General features: G+C 41.3%; 1 protein-coding gene across 1 annotated transcript in view; it reads left to right on the forward strand.

Moving 5' to 3' along the window:
• Positions 1 to 20,326, forward strand: part of ephb1 (EPH receptor B1) — a 134,916-nt gene that overhangs the window by 80,500 nt on the left and 34,090 nt on the right. Inside the window, exon 4 of the mRNA XM_002935075.4 lies at positions 15,513 to 15,668. Coding sequence (XP_002935121.2) covers positions 15,513 to 15,668 — 156 coding nt within the window. The remainder of the gene's footprint in view (positions 1 to 15,512; positions 15,669 to 20,326) is intronic.

Here is a 20,326-nt window from a genome sequence, read left to right on the forward strand (position 1 = left end):
AGCTGTGTGGCATGTTTGGGTAGAATTGCCACCTAGGCACTTTTCCCATTAAACTTGTTAATTGGCGTCGCAGTGACAGGAAGAAGATGTGACAGCATTCAGCAGAGAAGTTAAGTGGAGAGCAGCTGGTCAGCAGGGGGAAGAGTCTGGATACCATATGTAGGCTGCCAGCTGATAAGACGGCACTCGTGTCCCTCACAGTCCCTCACCCTCCCAGCTGATCTTTCAGAACTGTCACATCCAATCTATCTCCTAGGATTACCATGGCACCCAAGCTAGCTTCCAAGATTTTAATTTTCATCCTCAAGACAAGGTTAACTATGCCCTGAATCAGTGCAATAACCAGGGGTGCTTAGGTAGATCACCGGGATAGAGAATGGGAAATATTCCCAGTGACGCAAAAGGCCTAATAAGTGTTACATTAAAAACAAATTCCACTTTTTTGGGGGGGAGGGGGCTATATAGACTAAAAGTCACATAGAATGAGCCATTTACACTAATAGACAAAATCACAATAGATTAAAACAAATGTCTGAATAAGCTGTATCTCAGAATCTGGACTACTCTGTTTAATAATGCAAGGGCTAAAATGAAGAAGTGTATCTATGGGGGCCGTGCTGTATTAATGTTGAATAGGTCACCATATGTAGGCCTACAGCACTGTCTCTTTAATGGCTTATAAAATATGCAGTGTTTCATACATAACTGTAGGGGCTCTATTCTCAGAGGAATGGCATATACTGCACTGCTTGTTGTTTTCTAACCTTTATCTCATCACTCCCAAGCTTTGCATCATCAAAATATTTTTAGTCCATATGACATATATATGTTTAGTGAAAGCCTATTTCCATTCACCATAAAAATTTCTGAAGCCAGCAATCAGTGAAATGCATGTTTGGTATTTTTAAAATCCATCTATAATATTTTTGGGCATTTTAGGGTTGCATGACAGAATGTTTTTTACTTTTAGGCAAAGTCTCAGAGGGTGGCCACACTGGACATAAACTAGTCATGGTAACAGAGCATTGCATATTTAGATTTGTTCCTGTTCTTGTCAAATATGTCCAGCCTTAAATTTATTTTCCTTCCCAGCTGGTCCAACCTTCTAGCCTATCTCTCTCTCTCTCCAGTCTTTCTTCCAGTTGTCCCTTATTTAATAATTATAAAGGAGATGCGACTCTGCATTGGATGATGCTCTACACTGATGTGCCTGTATGTGTGAGTTTTAGCTTAGAGTGGACTTGCTTTGATAGGCCAGAATAACCTATGTACAGGTCATTCTGGCCTATCAAAGCAAGTCAAGCAAATCTTGACAAGCAGGTGTTTCCTTATAGAGCTGTCCATTCATGGGTGCCCAAGGTCATCCAACGCTCATCATCTGTCTCATTCGCTAGTCTACACATTGCAGTCCCTGTGGCCCAGAGAAGATGTGCTTATGCAGCGCATATATGGAGGTAGCATTGATTTACAGACAGGTGAGCTGCTGGCATTGCAGGTTGAGATTTATGGCTGCAGGGATTCCAAGCTCTAGGGGAAACGAGAAAGACCAGTGTGCTTGTGCTGTCTCTTGAGCAGATTCCTTCCTTTTCTCTCCATTTCTCCTTTATCCAACTTGATCTTCTGTTCTTTCTTTTTTATCTGACAATGGTATTATTTCTTCTTTTCCATTTTTAATTTTTTTTTTTTATATGTAGACACTTGTGAATAAGGAAAGCTAAAGAACTCTACGTTTGTTTATCTCACTGCCTCTGTTCCTAATCCTGGTGCACAATGACAACTGGTGCTGTGGACTGCGTCACTGTCAAGAGTCAGAGTCACGCGCAAATAAAGGCCCTTTGCCCAAGGAGCTGGGTTATAATTCTGTATATTTCAAATATACCACTAAGCAGAAATTTCTAGTTAAAGTCAGACTAAGGGGCTGATTTATCAAAATTAAAATTTTTGTTTTGTGATTTTAAACTTTTTGTTCTAAAACTTATGAATTCGAAATTAGGGCTTCCAAAACTTGAATCTTTGATATTTATTAAGTGCAAATAATTAACAAAAAAAACTCGAGAGTGGTCCAAGGCAAAATTTAAGTGGTATTTTCAATGTGAAGTTTTCAAATTTTGAGAGTTTGAAAATCATTGAAAATGATGAGCAGAATACAAATTCAGTGCTTTAGGCCATGGTCCTTAGCATTTGCTCTGCTTTTCTCCGCCTGTGGTTTTCAGTCAGACGGAGAGAAGCGGATTCACTTTTCCACGCATTGTTCTGTAGCTGCATTGACAATCAAAGCTTCCACTTGTGTGCAGCTACACAAACAGAGATTGAGCAGAAAATGCCTGTTGTTGCGTTTTGGGGGCAATCTCCTCACCATGTAGCTGGGGGAATTCACTGACTGACTGCTAGCTCAGCTACATTTCCTTATTATATTGATCAGACAAGGTGGACAATCCTGGCTGTTTCAGGATGTGGACCACCAAATTAATCTTGGCCAGGGGTCCCTCATTTATTGTATTAGCATGACTTGGTCCACCATGACTTGCGTCTCTGGCAAACAAGTGGAGTTATGTAACGCCAGCCATTCTAGAACAAGAAGTCACCCTGCTTCTGTAACTACAGTGCAAATGTTATATCTTGTGCCACCACTGTGCTTATTTGCTCCTGTTCCATCATAATTTGCTTATATTTCCTATTCATTTGTATCACACACTTTCATAGATAGTATATATGTGGTGTATTTACTCTTTTTTGTCTATTTTGGTCTGAATATGAGGTCACTGTGGATGAATTACTGCCTCGTTGCTGTGACACCTTCATCTAAAGCCATTTCCTGGCTTGAGAATATGCATTTTTTTTTTCAACCTGTGTGCTCTCTGTAATCTGACAACGGTCTCAGCAGGAACCAAATATATGTCATTAATTTCACTAGACGTATGAGTGGGTTTTATTGTATTACACATCAGTTCTGTTAATGTGGCAGTGCTTAAACCTCGGCCTGTTTTTAATGCAAAGGTGTGAAGGCTTTCCATTGTAACCACCAAGGCCTGCTTTACACTCGAGAATATAAAGAAGGAGGATGCACAAGAGAAATTGTTTCCACCAGATAAACTGCCCATCTTGTAAAATACGTATAATCCTATTTAGTTCCAGAGACAATTCTACATCTAAATGTTACAACATGCTTATTTGCCTTGTAGTGATTTGAATTTTTTACGACTGGGGTCCCTCAATGCCCCACTGGAGACACAGAAAAGGTGACCTAGGACAATGCAGGAAGCTGGGACAAAATTATACGTGTCCAGCCTATGACACAACTGTTATACTAGGAGTTGTATGTAACACAAACATACAGTATGTGCCATGGATACAAAAATATAGATTTATACATGTTAAAGTATGGTTCCTGGCTCATCTGGGTGATGCTTAGGCTATTCTTACACATTACTAGAAATTCAGCTGAGCTGCGGTTGCCCAGCTTCCTTTTCTGAATTAGTGGTCTTTCATTTATTTCAAGGATACATCAAAGTATTACAGTTCTGCTGGGCCCAGGAGACTGGAACAGGCTTGGAATTGTGTGTAAAAGTGGTGCAGAGCTAACTGTGCTGCCAGGAACCCATAGTCTGCAACATTTTCAGATGTCATCAGGGTGGCAGAAAACAAGATGAGGTGTCACTGTGCCCAGACTGCAGGGCACTGATATATAGAATTTGTTACTCTGGTGCTAGATGCCAAAACATCTATCCATGTGCAATAAACATTTATCTGGTTTAATTCATGCTTATATACAGCTATAGAACATAATGGGCCTGATTCACTAAAGGGCGATAAAACGTGCGCTATTTTTATTGTGTGCTAAAATTTTTACCGCGTCTTAATTTTGGCGATTTTTCGCACGATTCACTATAAGCATACTCGTGCTTTTTTACGCGCGATATTGCATGCGTTATTTAACTCGCGAAGACTATTTCAATGCGGTATTTGCTGGTACATGTGCTAAATTACGCCCGCGAATAGTCGCCGCAAATGAATGGTATCTTAGAAATAGTGTATAAAAATTGTCGCCGCATATAAATGGTGTATATAAATATTAGCCACATATAAATGGTAGCATATAAAGGGTATCATATAAATAGTAGATGCTTATAAATAGTAGCCACTAGTGATGAGCAAATGTGTTCTGGTTTCTTTAGTGAAAAATTAGCAAATCTTTTGAAAGATCCACGAAACGGCAAAAATGTTGTGCGGGCAAAAAAATTGTTGCTGTGACTATTATTTTTTGACGCTTGTATCAATTTTTGTGCGGTGAATTTTTGCGTGGCAAATTTTTTCATGCGTTTTGCTACTGGCGGATTGTTTTGCGAAACGCATGAAAAAATCTGCCGCGAAAAAATTCAACACACGTCCAAAAATTTGCTGCGAATCCATGCCTGGTGAAGCATTTCATCACTTGTAGCCAAATATAAATAGTCGCGCAAATGAACGCACGCCATGTTAGCCATACACGTCAATACTTGCAGAAAATTACTGTATTAAAAATGAACATTTCGCTGCAAACTGGCGGCTGCGTCACTCTAGGGGAAACACAGACTTGAATAAATAACACTGTAAGTCCATATTTTATTGCAAAAAATCATTTACTGTACTTTTGTATAATTTTTCGCCTGCCTGTAGTAGGTGTTAATTTTCGCATAGCCGAATGCAATATTTAGCGCGCAAAAGTTATAGTGAATCATGCGATCGTATTCTTTTCAGTGCAGAAATTAACGCATGCGGTAAAACTAGTGCGAGAAATAACCCATGCGAAAATGGCGATTTTTCGCACGCGCGCAAATTATTTTGCGTTTTTTAACGCAAAAAAGCGTGCGATCATTTTTATCGCCCTTTAGTGAATCAGGCCCAATATATGTTATACACTTCAGTTATATATATAATATATTAGGGATGCAACGAATCAAGGATTCAATTTGGGATTTGGCCAAGATGTGTCCTTTTTCAGCAGGATTTGAATTCGGTTGAATCCACTTATTTGCAAAGATGGTGTATTCGGTGCATCCCTAATATAAATATAGTAGTCCTGTTGGTGTCTGTACTCTGATGCCTAAAAAATGCACAAGGCGGGGTGCACAGTCAAACCAATTGTATATAAAATATATTTTCTACGCACATTGCACAAAAATTTGAAGTTTCAGTCCTTAATAGGACCTTTCCCAAGGATAAAAATCTCCTAAAAGGACTGAAACGTCGAATTTTTGTGCGATGTGCTTACAATAAAGGCATGAAGTGAAAATATATTTAATATACATATATATATTTTTGCTAGGCAGCGCAGTATGCTTTAAAATGAGCCCTGTTGTGCTTATGCATGTCCATGGCAGTTTCCGTGCGTGTGAATAAATATGTCTGTAGAATAATATCTCGGCGCCTGTGGGTAACACAATGCACTTGGGGAGTGTGTGTCAGGATCCTGATGTCTCGGATGGTGAGATACGTGCCTGTACCTATACATGTCTCTCTGTGAGTGCTCATTAGTCTGGCAAATGTTGGAATATTTCTCTTATATGACTTGCTGTCTCTGAATTCATTGCACTGGTGATATGTGTTTTTTCCTGTGCGGTACAAATGTGTCGAGATTCTCTTTATGGTTATTATTATAAGCTGGAACGCGGAGGTGTCCAACCTCGGATGGATCCCTGGGGTGAAGCAGCTTCTGATATTGCCCCTGCTGGCATGTCTATCTGGAAGTGCTCTGTGTGACTTCCCTGTGAAAGCCTTCCGTTGGGTCTCCTGTCCAGCTAGGCACAATGATGCCTGTGATTCTGGCTCGGACAGCTCCCATTTATATTCAACAGAATGTAAACAAGGTTCTCTCTGCTTGAGATTCAACGTGACTAAGTTCCGTTGTTTGTTTCCAACAGCCACATCCCTGTAGGAGCACAGAAACAAGAAGACACATCTCTGCTGTAAATACACAGGAGCACTCACATAGTAAATAGGAGGCTTTTTGCACTGGAAGAGGCAATATTCACAGAATTATAGCTAAAAAAAAAATGGTATTGCATTGCGTAACTAGAAAGTAAAATTATAAATATTTGTAAGTGCAAATTGGCTGCAGATGTACAGTTTATAACATGATATGATAAATTTAAACCCATTCAGTAATTGGAATTTATATGAACTGTTGCAATGGAAACCACGCCACATTCTATTCATATGAATTAATAGCATAGCATAGTCATAAAATCATTGATTTTAAATTATCTTTCTTACCCTCCTTAGAGTCATATATATACAACAACAACAACAACGAAACATTCGTAAAGCGCTTTTCTCCCGTGGGACCCAAAGCGCATATATATATATATATATATAAAGTCAATAAATAACCTAATTGCAGAGGCAATGGTAGGTGAAACAAAATTGCAGAAAATTACCAGTTAGAGAAATATTTGCAGTTAAATTGAACTACAGTAACAGGGTGGTTGCAGCATTAATAAAATAATGAATATGGGCAAATGTGGTTGCCACTCGTCATGCAATTTGGTATCAGCAAAGATATGAGAGAGCTTTTTTACATATGAGAGAGCTTTTATTTTCAGTTGCTGTAGGTGACCACATCCATACAATATAAGGGCAGGTTTAGCATAAAGGCTCCAGGCAGAACGGACTGATATATGTATAGTAATGCTTCCTCTGTAAGGCTTTAGTATTCTACATTGTGTCGGTTTAATATTTGTGTTCTGAGAAAATGGGTTTAATAACTGAAGGAGATACCTTTGCCTGAGGACAGTAAACTTCTGAACCAGTCTGTGGTTTGACTGTTTAATGGATTCTCATGACACCTGGAGAGTAAGTTGTGATGTTTCTTTGTCTCAGGGGTTGTACCCTTGGTAAGGTGCTGGCTCTGTGCATTCACATTCGACTCCTCTTTGCTCCGTGCCACAGTTGGGTGCTTCCCCGGTTTGCTGGAAGGAGAGACTCCTTCATTAACGCTTTGAATCTCTTCCCAGTTGGGTGTTTTCCAATCCCACTTATTGGCCATTTTCCCAGTCAACAAGCAAAGTGGCTTTTCCCATTTTGTAGGCGAGTGCCTTCCCTGTGAAGGAGTTGGGAGTCTTCCAGGCGCAATCCCATTAACATAATTATGTAATAATACCACAGAATAACGTTTGTTTATGCAGCTCAGTCAGACCCATGCTTAGAATGTTCAGCAACTAAACACATCTGTGATACCTTCCTTTACTAACAGAAAATGTAATACGATTCTCATGGAATAAATGTTACAACCTGCTGTGTTTCCAAAGAGAGAGGTTGAAGAATATGACAAATATTTATTGTACGCGTGCAGTACACTGGCAGGGGGAGAAACTGACTGAAATAAAACGGAACATCTTATGTGGTGGGGGCTTCTGGTGGCATTGGTGACCATGAGGGTAAGCGAATAGGCAGCATGGTGCAGGGCAAAGGTTACCAGCCCTAGGGCTAACTACCACGAGGAGCATAGAGCATTTGTACTTCTCATGTACTTAATATGGAATAGGTTAGTTTGTTTGGAACATAAGATAGCATGGCAAGTCTGGGGTCTTGACTTTATTTTTGATCAGGGTGCTATCTGCATGGGGTTTTCTCTTCAAGTCTGGCTAGCTTCCTCCTGTTTGAAAAAAATGGCACTGGTCTGGGGATATTTCTTTCTAAATCTAGCCATACACAATAAGATCCAATTGTTTGGTGAGGTTGCCAAATGAGTGAATCTCACTATATGCCCAGCTATAGGTGGGCAATATCACGCCATCAAAACAAGGACTGCATCAATGGGCCAACAGGATCCTCAATCCAATGGGAAAATCAAGACCTGCTTGATTGACATCTGGATGATTTTCCATCAGATATCGGTTGGGTAGGCCCATCGGAGGGCCCCATACAGACTGGCAATCTGTGAATTCTAGCAAATTTCTGTGTACTTGGAATGCCGGGGCCTATTTTCAGTCCCATGCCTGGCCCCCATACATGGGCAGATAAGCTGCCAAATCAGTCTGAAGGGCTTGAATCAGCAACTTAAATCTGTCTGTATATGACCACCTTTACCTGTGTTTCCCAAGGCTTTCTTGTAGCTTCTTTAGACTTCTAGACTAACTCATGAGATCCCATTATCCTGTGCATGAACAAACCTAGTGAGCTCTGAGGGATGCTGAAAATATGGCAGCAAGGTGTATTTGTTCCACAAGTATTTAATGAATTTCCCTTCAATGCCCTTGAAGAAAAGATTAAGCATTATAGAAAGATTAAGCATTTAAGAGTAGAGATATTATCTAAGCAGAGCATAATCTAGTGTTCATAAATGGAGGAAATGATGAAGTAAGATCAAGAATCATTTAAGTGCCCAAGAAAGTTTCCACTCCTTGAAGTCATGTTTTAACCAGAACTAAGTTCTCTAGCACTGGCTGTCTATCTCAGTGCTCACTATATTTCTCATCGTGGTCTCTTCCCTAAAGAAATGCGATGATCCTGAGGCACAGCCGGAGTATTTTCATCTGTGAGTTTTAATCAATAGAGAAGGGCACCTAGAGGTTATCTTCACAGTAGAAGGGTCTCTGCAGAGTGTCAAGAAATCAACACTTGAATTACATTTCGAAGCAAGAAAATGTCAGCAAGGACGATCCGCTTCATCATGTCATTGATTCCATTCTGGCACATAACCAACTGTCATTTTGGTGAAGTCTGTATAAAAATAGTGTTAAATGCACTTTAATGCCAGTTACAATATATTTTCTGCATAACTGTTTGATAGTAATCAGATCTGTCTTTTGGGAGGTTCATTCAGAGGTGAATGCTAGAGTGTCCGCATGTAGTCTTAACAGGTAGGAGTTAAGAGTTTCTTAACTATGCAAAAAAGGTAGGATCTCAGCAGTGGGATAATGGTGCCTATAGTAGCAGTGGGGATAATAGCCTCTGGGAAGGGACTGGGGCTGTGGGATAGCAGGTATAGTAGGGAGAGATGGTGCCTATAGTAGCAGTGGGGGGATAATAGCCTCTGGGAAGGGACTGTGGCTGTGGGATAGCAGGTATAGTAGGGAGAGATGGTGCCTATAGTAGCAGTGGGGGGATAATAGCCTCTGGGAAGGGACTGTGGCTGTGGGATAGCAGGTATAGTAGGGAGAGATGGTGCCTATAGTAGCAGTGGGATAATAGCCTCTGGGAAGGGACTGTGGCTGTGGGATAGCAGGTATAGTAGGGAGAGATGGTGCCTATAGTAGCAGTGGGATAATAGCCTCTGGGAAGGGACTGGGGCTGTGGGATGGCAGGTATAGTAGGGAGAGATGGTGCCTATAGTAGCAGTGGGGGGATAATAGCCTCTGGGAAGGGACTGTGGCTGTGGGATAGCAGGTATATTAGGGAGAGATGGTGCCTATAGTAGCAGTGGGGGGATAATAGCCTCTGGGAAGGGACTGTGGCTGTGGGATAGCAGGTATAGTAGGGAGAGATGGTGCCTATAGTAGCAGTGGGGGGATAATAGCCTCTGGGAAGGGACTGTGGCTGTGGGATAGCAGGTATAGTAGGGAGAGATGGTGCCTATAGTAGCAGTGGGATAATAGCCTCTGGGAAGGGACTGGGGCTGTGGGATAGCAGGTATAGTAGGGAGAGATGGTGCCTATAGTAGCAGTGGGGGGATAATAGCCTCTGGGAAGGGACTGTGGCTGTGGGATAGCATGTCTTGCAGAACTTATATTATAAGATAAGATAGCACCAATCTAATTTAGTGCTAATGGATGCTTAGTAGTAACACAAACTATGTGCCAAAATAATGATATTTACAACATACGGTAAGTCTTCACAATAAAATGTATTCGAGTACTAAGGGACCATGAGGCAAGTGATATATGATATCACTTTGTGATGTTCTGTGTGATGCAATATGTCATATTGAATATATTTCACTGATGATGACATCAAAGTCTCTGCCTGCCTTTTGGATGTTGAAGTAAAACAGGCAAATCTTCCTTACAGATTCTGTGTATTTTAAAATGCAAACTTTATCCTTAATGTACTTCTGTGTGAAGTGTTTGGCTAATAAATTCATGCAAATATATTTCTGCGCAGACAAGGAGACGCACCCTTACAAGGTGTTACGTGTGCTGCCTGCCCAAGTTGCGCTTTTGCATAACAGACTTGTAGACACCAGAACCCTGTGTTCTGCAGCCAAGAAGGATACAAAGACAAGGAGATAGGGAGACAAAACCCAAGGGCATTTGGTCCTATAATTGGAAAAAATCACATTACACGTCTCCTACAACCAATTAGTTTAAAAATTGATTAATCAGTTTTTTACAGCACAATCTTCAATAACACATGCAAAATTGTAATATTAATTAGCAGCCTAACTAATGAATCAGGGTGGCATAATTGAGATTTCTAAAGTGTATGTAAGGGCTAGTAAGTAAGGTAAGTAAATCTGGTGTTTTTGTACATAGAGGCCGACAACTGAAACCTCTCTTGCTTGATTGTTTTGCAGTGCTTTATTGGGCTTTTTTTGTTTCCAGCCCTCTTGTGTAGTCCAACATTTGACCAGGGCCCCTGTGCCACCCAATTTCACAACCACTCCCTTTAAAGAGAAAATATACACTATATATCAGCAGACATCTATATAAAACTATACAGCTTGCTGTATACATTGCACACAGTGTATGCATATATTTTTACAACGCAGAAGGTGGGGATCGGATGAGTAAGATACAGAAGAGCATGGGAACAAAATGTTGGGGGGGGGGGCAAAATGTGAAAAGTGATTGGGAGGGTGCAGAAAAGGGCTAACATTATAGATTTAGTGGGTGAATAGCTCTGCCTCCCTTTTTAACCCCACTCTACTAATTAGGAAATTGGGGCCCCTGGAAATGTAGAAAGTGAGGGTCACCTATCTGAAAGGGGGTATGCATACACCCAGTCCAACCTGCAGCTCTCTAACTAACCAAAACGGTCCCTTTAATGATAGGGCTAAGGTTGGAATACCTTTACATTTCAAAGAACTGTGTTTGGTTGTTCTGGTTCCCAGGCTACTTTCACCTATGTTTAATTGAGTATTTATCTGAGTTCTCCTCTACAATTCCTTGGTAATATTCCTTATCCCCATATACACTTTCCTTTCTCCATTAACCTCCCATTCACCTATTTGCGGTCATTTCCATATCTCTTACCATTTGTCTGTTGCTTCATCAGCTTAATTGTTGAAATGAGATATTGATAACCCTTGGTGTGTGTGTGTGTGGGGGGGGGGGGGTTTAAGAGGGGAAGGCTAAGTATTTTTACCAATTACTGCCTGAAATTCACAATCAAGCAGGATTTAGTGGATATATCTGCTGTTGAAATCTTTGCCTCTTAGGCTGATGCCACACGTGGCGTTTTTACGCTGCGTATTTTCTAATTCTCTCGGCGGCTGAAAAACGCCTGATATCATCATCCATAGAAATAACTTGAAAAGACGCGAAGCAAACCACACAAAGCGTAAATACGCTAGAAAACGCCTTAGCACGGATTTTTCAAGCGTAGGCTGAAATACGCCAGTACTTGCAAAGCAAGCTATTCCTATGTATACGCAAAGGCAGCTGCCAGACCTAGCAGAAATACGCAGCGTTTTTTGCTATTTCACACAATTAGCACCATGGCAACGGGATTTGCTTACGTCACCAGTTCTAGGCTGAAAAACGCCATGTGTGGCTTGTGCGGCGTTTTTAGGCTGAGAAAAAACGCAGCGTAAAAACGCCACGTGTGGCATCAGCCTTAAGGTGCCAATTAAAGAAATTATTAACGTCATTTGTGAGCCAAGTTTCGGAAAAGGGAAATTTTTAGAACCATTTTAGATACTTATATAATTATCTGAGTCATTGTATACTATTGCGATCTACAACTATGTTCTAGATTGTGTGGCCTGATCAGTCGCACTGTTGCCCCCCAGAGGGGGGGTTATAGGCCAGCAGTGATTGTGTGGAACACCCTGATCAATTACGTTGGTGGTGGGCAATAAATGCAGCTTTGTGATTGCTACCTGCACCCTCCATACTGTCACGTAATTTAAAGCACCACAGATTTATATACAGGAATTTCACATTCGTGCACTGTCCCTGTGCTTATCTCAACAGATGGAGGCATCACAGGTGCTGGGCGCATAGGGCACCCTGCAGGTGACAGCTGGGAGATGTACAGTAAACATACGTACAGTGAAATAGCAGTTTGCTTGAGTCACATGGGAATGCTTTGTAAAGGTGTATATAATAAAATGGGTTATTGGGTTATTAAGTTCGCAGTGACATAGAACAATGTGGAGAAGCTATACATGAGAACATGGCTTTACTACTGAAATGCGAAAGGGAATATGCCCTTGAATTCATAATAGAGAATATTCTAAGGAAACAAACTGCTTTTATTGCTGGGCTCAGAATAGGCCTTCTTTATTGACTGTAACAGAACACACTGAACCATTTCTACCCACTAGTGATCTCCTACTGCAGTTTGATGAAAAATGGAGGTGGGGTAGTTTGGAAGGAAGCAGGTGATTGGTTAATGGGAATAGAGGGACTGCCCTTGCTGGATACAAAAAGATATGGAGATAAAAGGGTGCTATTACTTGCCTTGACACAGTGTCCAATTTCACATTAAATTGCCATGTTTTTCCCAGAATGCAGTTTTTTTTCCTGCAATCCTGCAATTTTTTTCCTGCAATTCGAGTTACTTCATTTCTGGTTTTTGGCATGGGACTGACGTCTGCACCTGATTATTTAGGCGCAAGTGTCTATTGACACAAGGTTCTGAGGGAATCCTGGCGCTAACGCCTAGTCTAGAGGTGGCAGTAGCTCCAGGGTTCCCTTGCGCCATTCGGTGCAGAAAACAGGATGGACTTAGTGGCATCAAGCTCAACTATAGGAAAGTGCGAAGAACACATTTTGACACAAACACCTTAAATCACAGGTTTAGGGGACAACATGTATTAAGCACAGTCCAGACTTTAACAGTCAATTCATTTAATTGGGGGTAAGGGTGTGGCTGTGTGTGCCAAATGCGCCATTAGATCTGTAGGGCTTTCGTAACCAGAAAATTACCAATCAAGCCGACAGGCAGCCCTGGTGGTAGTAAAATGTTATAATCTGTTAAAAATATACAGGACTCAGCATGTCCCTCCTCTCATGAACCTACAACATTACAAGTTACAGTACAGAAGAGCAGTTGTATGGGGCTGGATTAATATTGCCTGAATGAATAATACATTGCCTAAATGCTTTCACATATTCCCTTTCCACAAGCTCTAGCCATCCTTTAACCCTTGCTTGGCTTGTAGCCCAGAGCCTGACTGAATGCAGTACTGCGACTGCAGGGATAGGGTTAAATGCCGAGCTATGTTGCTGATTAGGATGAAGGAGAGAGAGGCTCCCAATCTCGTGTGTCTCCTTGAGGTAACCCGCAGAAAGGAAATTAATAGAAGCAGAAGGAATAACCACTTTTTCCTGCAATTTCCTTCCGAGATATGGCTTCTGTAATCTTTATTGAAACCCTTTAGCCTGTCACTCTCTGGCCCTCTCTAGATGTTACAGGAGAGAATTGGGGGAAATTGATTGTGCTGTTCTGGAGTGGGTGCCTTTATGTTTTAATTTGCATGCTTTGTTTTTGTGGCCGGGGAAGGGGGGTTGATCGTTCTTTTGGTGGTTTTCTCTGTCCAGCCAAGGTCAAAGAATAATTTTTCTGTGAAACACAGGAAATTGATTACAAACATTTGCAAATTAATGATATGGAGCTTTGAGCCATGCACATCCCATTCGTAATCTGTGTAGCACATTTGCACTGCTGATACATATTCTGCTTTATAGGCAGCCCACCTTAAGCTTCATTATTATTTCCCATAGCTACAATGGCAGCTGTGGCTGGTCGAACATTTGTGCTCAGTACTAGTCTCCGAGCAACTGAAAGCTGCAATGGGCCAAGGTCCAGCAAGTTACCTTTTAGTTTATCGTAGGGATTGCTAAAAAGTGAATATCACAGGGGGAAAACTTTAATAAAGAAGGGGAATTATGAATTTATTGGCAATGTAATTGTAAATTTGTAAAACCTGCAACGGCCCTAGCTGGTAATTTACTGACTAGGCCAGCAAATTACCGGCTGGATGCTAACCCTACTGATATACATGATATACAAAAGTACAACGCCTTCCACCTCATGCTTTTATACAGGTCATGGAACTCCGAGGTGACTTCTAATATCCTCCTATTTTACAACAGGGGGTACAATATTTATAAAAATACACAAGTTTCAGTGAGTCATGTGACAGAAATTACATCACTAAGTACCGATTATAACCGATGACCTCAGTAAGCACTGTTTATAAGGATATACTTTATAGGATATTCATAGCTTTTGTGTATTAAAACTTGATATGAGTAGTAGGGTGTAGCACAAGGTAAAGGTACCACTGTGGCACTAACTACCTACCAAATGAAGCAGAATTATGTGCATGCATTGTCGTTTAAGGAACAGATTTTGTGGTATATATGCAAAAGTTGGTTGTTCTATTGGCTTGCCATAATTCAATTGCTTTTAAAAGTCGCCATTTAACCAGCTCCTCAAATACAGTGTAATGCACTGACATATATATTACTAAAGCCCAAACATGGGAACTAACTATCATTACATCTGTGAGATATTGTCCAGCAACTGTTACATTTCTAGTGCGGTACTGCTGTTCCGTGGCATCCTCAATGGCGTATTGACTCCTATGTCTTCACTGAAATTGCAGGATCAAAGTAGAAAAAAAGACTAGCAAATGCACTTTTCTGTCCTAGGTAGAATTAAACAGAGGATATGCTTGAGGCTAGTGCATAGGATAAACTGGGGTGCCGTTGACAAAAGACAAAGAGCCCTGAGCAGTCATTGGCTTTTTCCCTTCCTTTGCCATTACGCGTGATGGTTATAAAACTGTAAAGTCACAAGACATGGTCTAGTGGTGCCTCTTGTGTTGACTGAAGCAGTGAAGTGGAAATCAATAGCAACACAAAGTAAATATACGATTTGCACAGCTTGTCGGCAGCACCTGCTTTTCATTCTGATGCTCTCAGTGCCAGGGGCCCCGGCTCACTGTCTTATCCTTGTTCGCAAGCTTCCATGTGGATTTGGGCAAATGTCATCGACTAATATTAATCCCCCCTGTAGCTGCCATTTCTGCCGAGGGCTTCATTTAAGGTCCCTTCTTTATCTGGATTGAAAGGTTTTTGACCTACAAGCAAAAGAAAATTGTGTTGGGTGTACTGTAGTCCTAATCTTACTTAGGCAGCCCTCTTGCCCTCTCGCTGCATGAGCCAAGTCAAGGAGTCTGGCAAGTACAGTGCCTACAAAGGAAGATGTAGCAATTCTTCCTACAAATAATAAAGCTGCAGGGCTTCGGTGTGTTGGACTTTGATGAAATCTCTGGTGATTTGCTTTGCTGACACTTGTGGAGCTCACAGTCCTTTGCTCTGTGCTGTATAACTAAGTCTGCTTTTTCTCTTTCTCTCCAGCCTGCCCAGCTGCCATGTTTAAAGCAAATCAAGGCATGGGGGTGTGCGCTCCATGTCCCGCTAACAGCCGCTCCACTTCTGAGGCTTCTCCCATCTGCATCTGCCGCAATGGATACTACCGAGCTGACTTCGATACACCGGAGGCCCCATGTACCAGTAAGTGTGATGCTCCACTCTGCACCAGAGTTTATTTAAAAGGACTATATTATCATAATAATATAATAACCCCTTCTTGTATATCTAACAACACCCAGATGTGTAGCTAAAAGTTCCCCAGTGGTCCCCCAAACCACTGGTAAAATAACTTATTTCACAAATAAAACTGAAATTGAAGTGCCATACTCTGCCTGTTCTATGCTGCCTGTGTGTGCCATACTCTGCCTTCCCTATGTTGCCTGTGTGCCATACTCTGCCTGCCCTACCCTGCCTGTGTGTGCCATACTCTGCCTGTGTGTGCCATACTCTGCCTGCCCTATGCTGCCTGTGTGTGTCATACTCTGCCTGCCCTACCCTACCAGTGTGTGCCATACTCTGCCTGCCCTATGCTGCCTGTGGGAGGTGATCCTGGTGGAGGTTTGTTCTGGGAGTTTGTTAGCATTTGGAAATAGTTGCTATGGGGCCCAAAGTGTGTAATTATGTGCTGGGGGTTGCTGTGCTATCCACAGGGGAGGAGGAGGCATATGGGTGTAAGGGTGTGGATTAATATGACTTCTTTCACATATTAGTAATGGGGATATCCCTGCAGTGAGCACCAACCATTTGGGTTTTTGCTGCCCTATCACCATTAATGTGGGTATGGTCTTAAAAGCTATTGTGATAACATGGGTGTGGTTTGAAGTGGATGCAGCTTATAAAAGGGGAGTGGTCAAAACTGGCTTCCATTATCGGCCCTCCACCATGTAGGCCAGAAAAATTCCTCTGTACCACAGAAGTTGGACAGCACTGATCTACATTATACTGTTAATTTAAAGGTAGCCCTTTAAGTGAAGATCATGTGCAAACACCTGAGTGATGGAAAAGAGTGAAATGTGTTCCATTCAATTGGGAATAGATTAAAGGGCCTGTAGAATAGCATAAACGTGTAGTGGATTCAATGTCAGAGCTGAACAGCAGACTCTGTAGGTTATAGATCATATGGAGACCGGTTGAAAAGGAAATATTTGGACTGATCCTATAGCTGATATGCCATAATAAAGCAGTATGTATTCTTGCAAAGAATAGGCTTGCAGGGCTCCACTAAGACATATAATGATTTGCCTTGGTGACAAGGAAATGAGTGCATGGCCACCTTCTACTAAAGCATTGTGGATGATTTAGATGTTTGGGGACTCCATTTTCTGGTACCACTTGTCACAAGATTGTGTAATGGGAGTATTTTTCCGCAGGGCTGCAATCTACTTGTGCCAAGATCTGATTTGTGCAGCAAATAAGACACTCAGGCTCGAAATGGAACAACTTTTGAAGGAAGCAGCTAGCAGCCATAGCAGAGCCTTCATTTTAATCAGCCACAAGAGCTCTACAACATATAATTTCTTATGAAATAAGGTTATACAACTCCTTTAATGCCATGCAAAACTTTGATTACTGAATTGCTCCTGAAGGAAAGCAAATGGGCTGTAGTTAGATTCGCTTTTAAATGGATTAGGAAAATATAGATTTGCCAAGTATTTTAATCCATACAAAGGGGGGGTGGAATAAGGAGGTTTCTACCCATTTCTCTTTGCAGATGGGCAGACGTTATCAGAGATGTAATGTACAGTAAGTCATCTCCCAGTACTAACAATATATACATATACATATAAATTCATTAAGTGCCTGCACTCCAATGCTTAAGAAATAAAAAGTAGGGATGCACCGAATACAGAATTTGGTTCTTGATCTGGGCAAGATTCAGCCTTTTTCAGCAGGATTTGGCCGACTCCATGCCTCTGGCCGTACCGAATCTGAATCCTTAAAATCAAATGAAGAATAGAAACATGGAAGTGAAACATTTTTCACCACACTCTTTATGCTCTGTTCTATTCAGCCAGATCTTTCACAAAGGATTCAGGATTCAGCCAGAATGCTCGGGACCTGGGATTTCCCGGATAAGGGGTCTTTTCGTAACCCAATAGGATTGTTTTGCCTCCAATAACAAATTAATTATATCTTTGTTGGGACCAAATACAACATGCTGTTTTATTATTACAGAGAAAAAGTAAATCATTTATAAAAATGAGAATTACTTGATTATTGTATGACTTTATGGGAGAATGCCATCCTGTAATTTGAAGCTTTCTGGATAATGGGTTTCTGAATAACAGATCCCATACATGTATACACATAAAGAGAAAGCGTGTGCTTCCATAGCTAAACCTACACCTCCTGCTTGCCATATGCAGGGAAGCCTTGGAGTACAAGTAGCCCATCTATATGATTTCCATAGCTGATTTCTATAGTGGGTTTGGAAATGTTGCTCTTCTTTTGTTGGCATTGACAGGTAAGTTATCCTGCTGTGTGTCCTATCTTTGTTATGATGGGCAGGTCATAATGGGCAGGTTCCTCTCCAGTGTGATGATATTTAAACTTTGCCAGCAAAAATATAATGTTGAGTTTTTATTCTATAAAATAACCATCACCAGAATGTCAAGGAATGATAGTGAAGTTTTCACCTTTCACGTTGTATGAATAACAAAAGCATTTACTGCCACAAAAGCACCAGGGCTGGCGTTCTAAGCGCATCGATCTACATCATGGGCGTTCTGCAATCCCGTGGAAGCTTTTCATGGAATAACAGAAACCTCTGCTTCATTCTTCTGCCAGATCTGTTTTCATACTCTTATATATCCATATTTCTACACTAATGTAATTACTCTGAGTATATTGAATTTGTGTCACTCATGGCATATAATATATAACTGTATGTGTATTATTGTGCATGCTGTGGGTTGGGTGTGGCCCCAGTAGCATTTGGCACTACAATGGACCTGTCCTGTACAGGAAATTAGATTATTTTTGTTCTTCAAAGTTTGGACATGATTTTGATGCTGCCCCATTGTTTCATGTCGTGGGCCATTTATTTAATATACCTTAGTGGGTTGGTTCTATTAAAGGGGATGTTCACCTTTGAGTTAACTTTTAGTATGATGTAGAGAGAAATATTCTAAGGCCATTTTTAAATTAGTCTTAATTTTGTATTATTTGTGATTTTTTTTAGTTATTTCACTTTTGATTCAGAAACTCTCCAGTTTGGAATTTCAGCAGTTATCTGGTTGCTAGGGTTCAAATTACCTTATCAACCGGGGAGTGGTTTGAATGAGAGACTACTTCATTGAAACAGGGAGGCAATTCTGTTTGCCTAAACGGTTTGACCCAAAGCCCTTAAATACGCTAAGTAGTTTTAGACTTTGCTGTGATTCCTTTTTATTCTAGGTAGTGTAAAAATGCGAGGTTGTTGGAGGATCAGCTTGTCTTTGGCATGTAAGCACTCCTGAGCCCTGCTGGGTTAAGAGGTCAGCACAAATAAAGTATTTAAAAGTCCAACCTTTGCTTCCAGAGCAGTCTCCGGACCACTGAACAGCAATGAATTGCAAAGTACCTGGTGGGAGTGCAATGCAGATTATTGACTGCCAATGAAGTGCAGAGCAAGTCAATGTCAGTTCATTGCAATGTCAATGCCTCGAGAGCTTAGGCATCAAATAGAATTGAGAGCCAGTGTTCTGAAGAGCGCTGGATGGCCACATAATTCAAGAAATTAAGAGCCAATGGGAGGCAAAGGATGGAGTTTCTGTGTTCGGAATATTGAACAACATTGCAGCATTCTGAGCGCTGATCTGTTACAGAATATCGAGTGCCATTTTATTGCCTTATTGGTGAGTTTAGCGCAAATGTATTGCAGAATATTGGGTGTTATTGTGTTGCTGAACGCCTAATGCTAGAGTGCTGCCCAGGCAAAAGGTGATCTGCAGGGAATTGATGTTGCACAACCAAATCCATTCTTGGAGAGTGAATGCTTTCAAAACACTGAGACTGCAGGTTCCTGAATATCTCTATCTGACATAGTCAATGCACATCCCACTACTACATTATGTTATATTCATCTTCAAAGTCCCTAGTGCTAACAGACTTGCATATAATAGCAGTGTATTGGGATGAACATGGCTTGGGAGCTATTGAACACTGGCAACTTGCTGCATAGGCACTTCCCTGACAGCCCATTAAAGAACATTTCATGGGGCAAGTGTCATTGCATTTGCAAGGGGGAGATGTACTTGACACTGGGCATGAGTGGAACCCTGGAGGTACTGCCCCGGTAGATGGTGGTGGTAGCCCCAGGGCTTCCCTGTATCAATAGATGCAGCAGTGCTCAGATCAGAAAAGAAGCATTTTAGTTAATGGGTCACTCAAGTAGAATGTGGCTCATTAGCGAATATTTAGGCACTCATCACCGTCATCATCTCCAGGCAATATCAGGCTGTTAGTAGATACTCGGAATTATAGTTCAAAAACAGCTGAATTCCTCAGGTTAGCGCTAATGTGAAACTTTATGATCCCATATGTTTAATGTAGCTCATCTTTGTTGCAAGGAGTGTGACCCAGGGCAGTTGCTTATACTAGGACCCCCCTTCATCTCTGGTTATTACAATGAGAAGCAATGGCTTGCAGCTGGCTGCTTTTCAAAGCTATACTACAGTGTTTCCCAGCATGCCTGGTGCCTGGACATTCTGTAATGATGCACAGTAACCCATATCAAACCAATCAGATGTTAGTTTTACTACAGCAGCTGATTGGCTATGGGTAAATAGACCTGGAGCTAGCTGTGCACCTTTTATTAC

This window comes from Xenopus tropicalis, chromosome 5 (genome assembly GCF_000004195.4).
Source record: "Xenopus tropicalis strain Nigerian chromosome 5, UCB_Xtro_10.0, whole genome shotgun sequence".
Taxonomy (NCBI): domain Eukaryota; kingdom Metazoa; phylum Chordata; class Amphibia; order Anura; family Pipidae; genus Xenopus; species Xenopus tropicalis.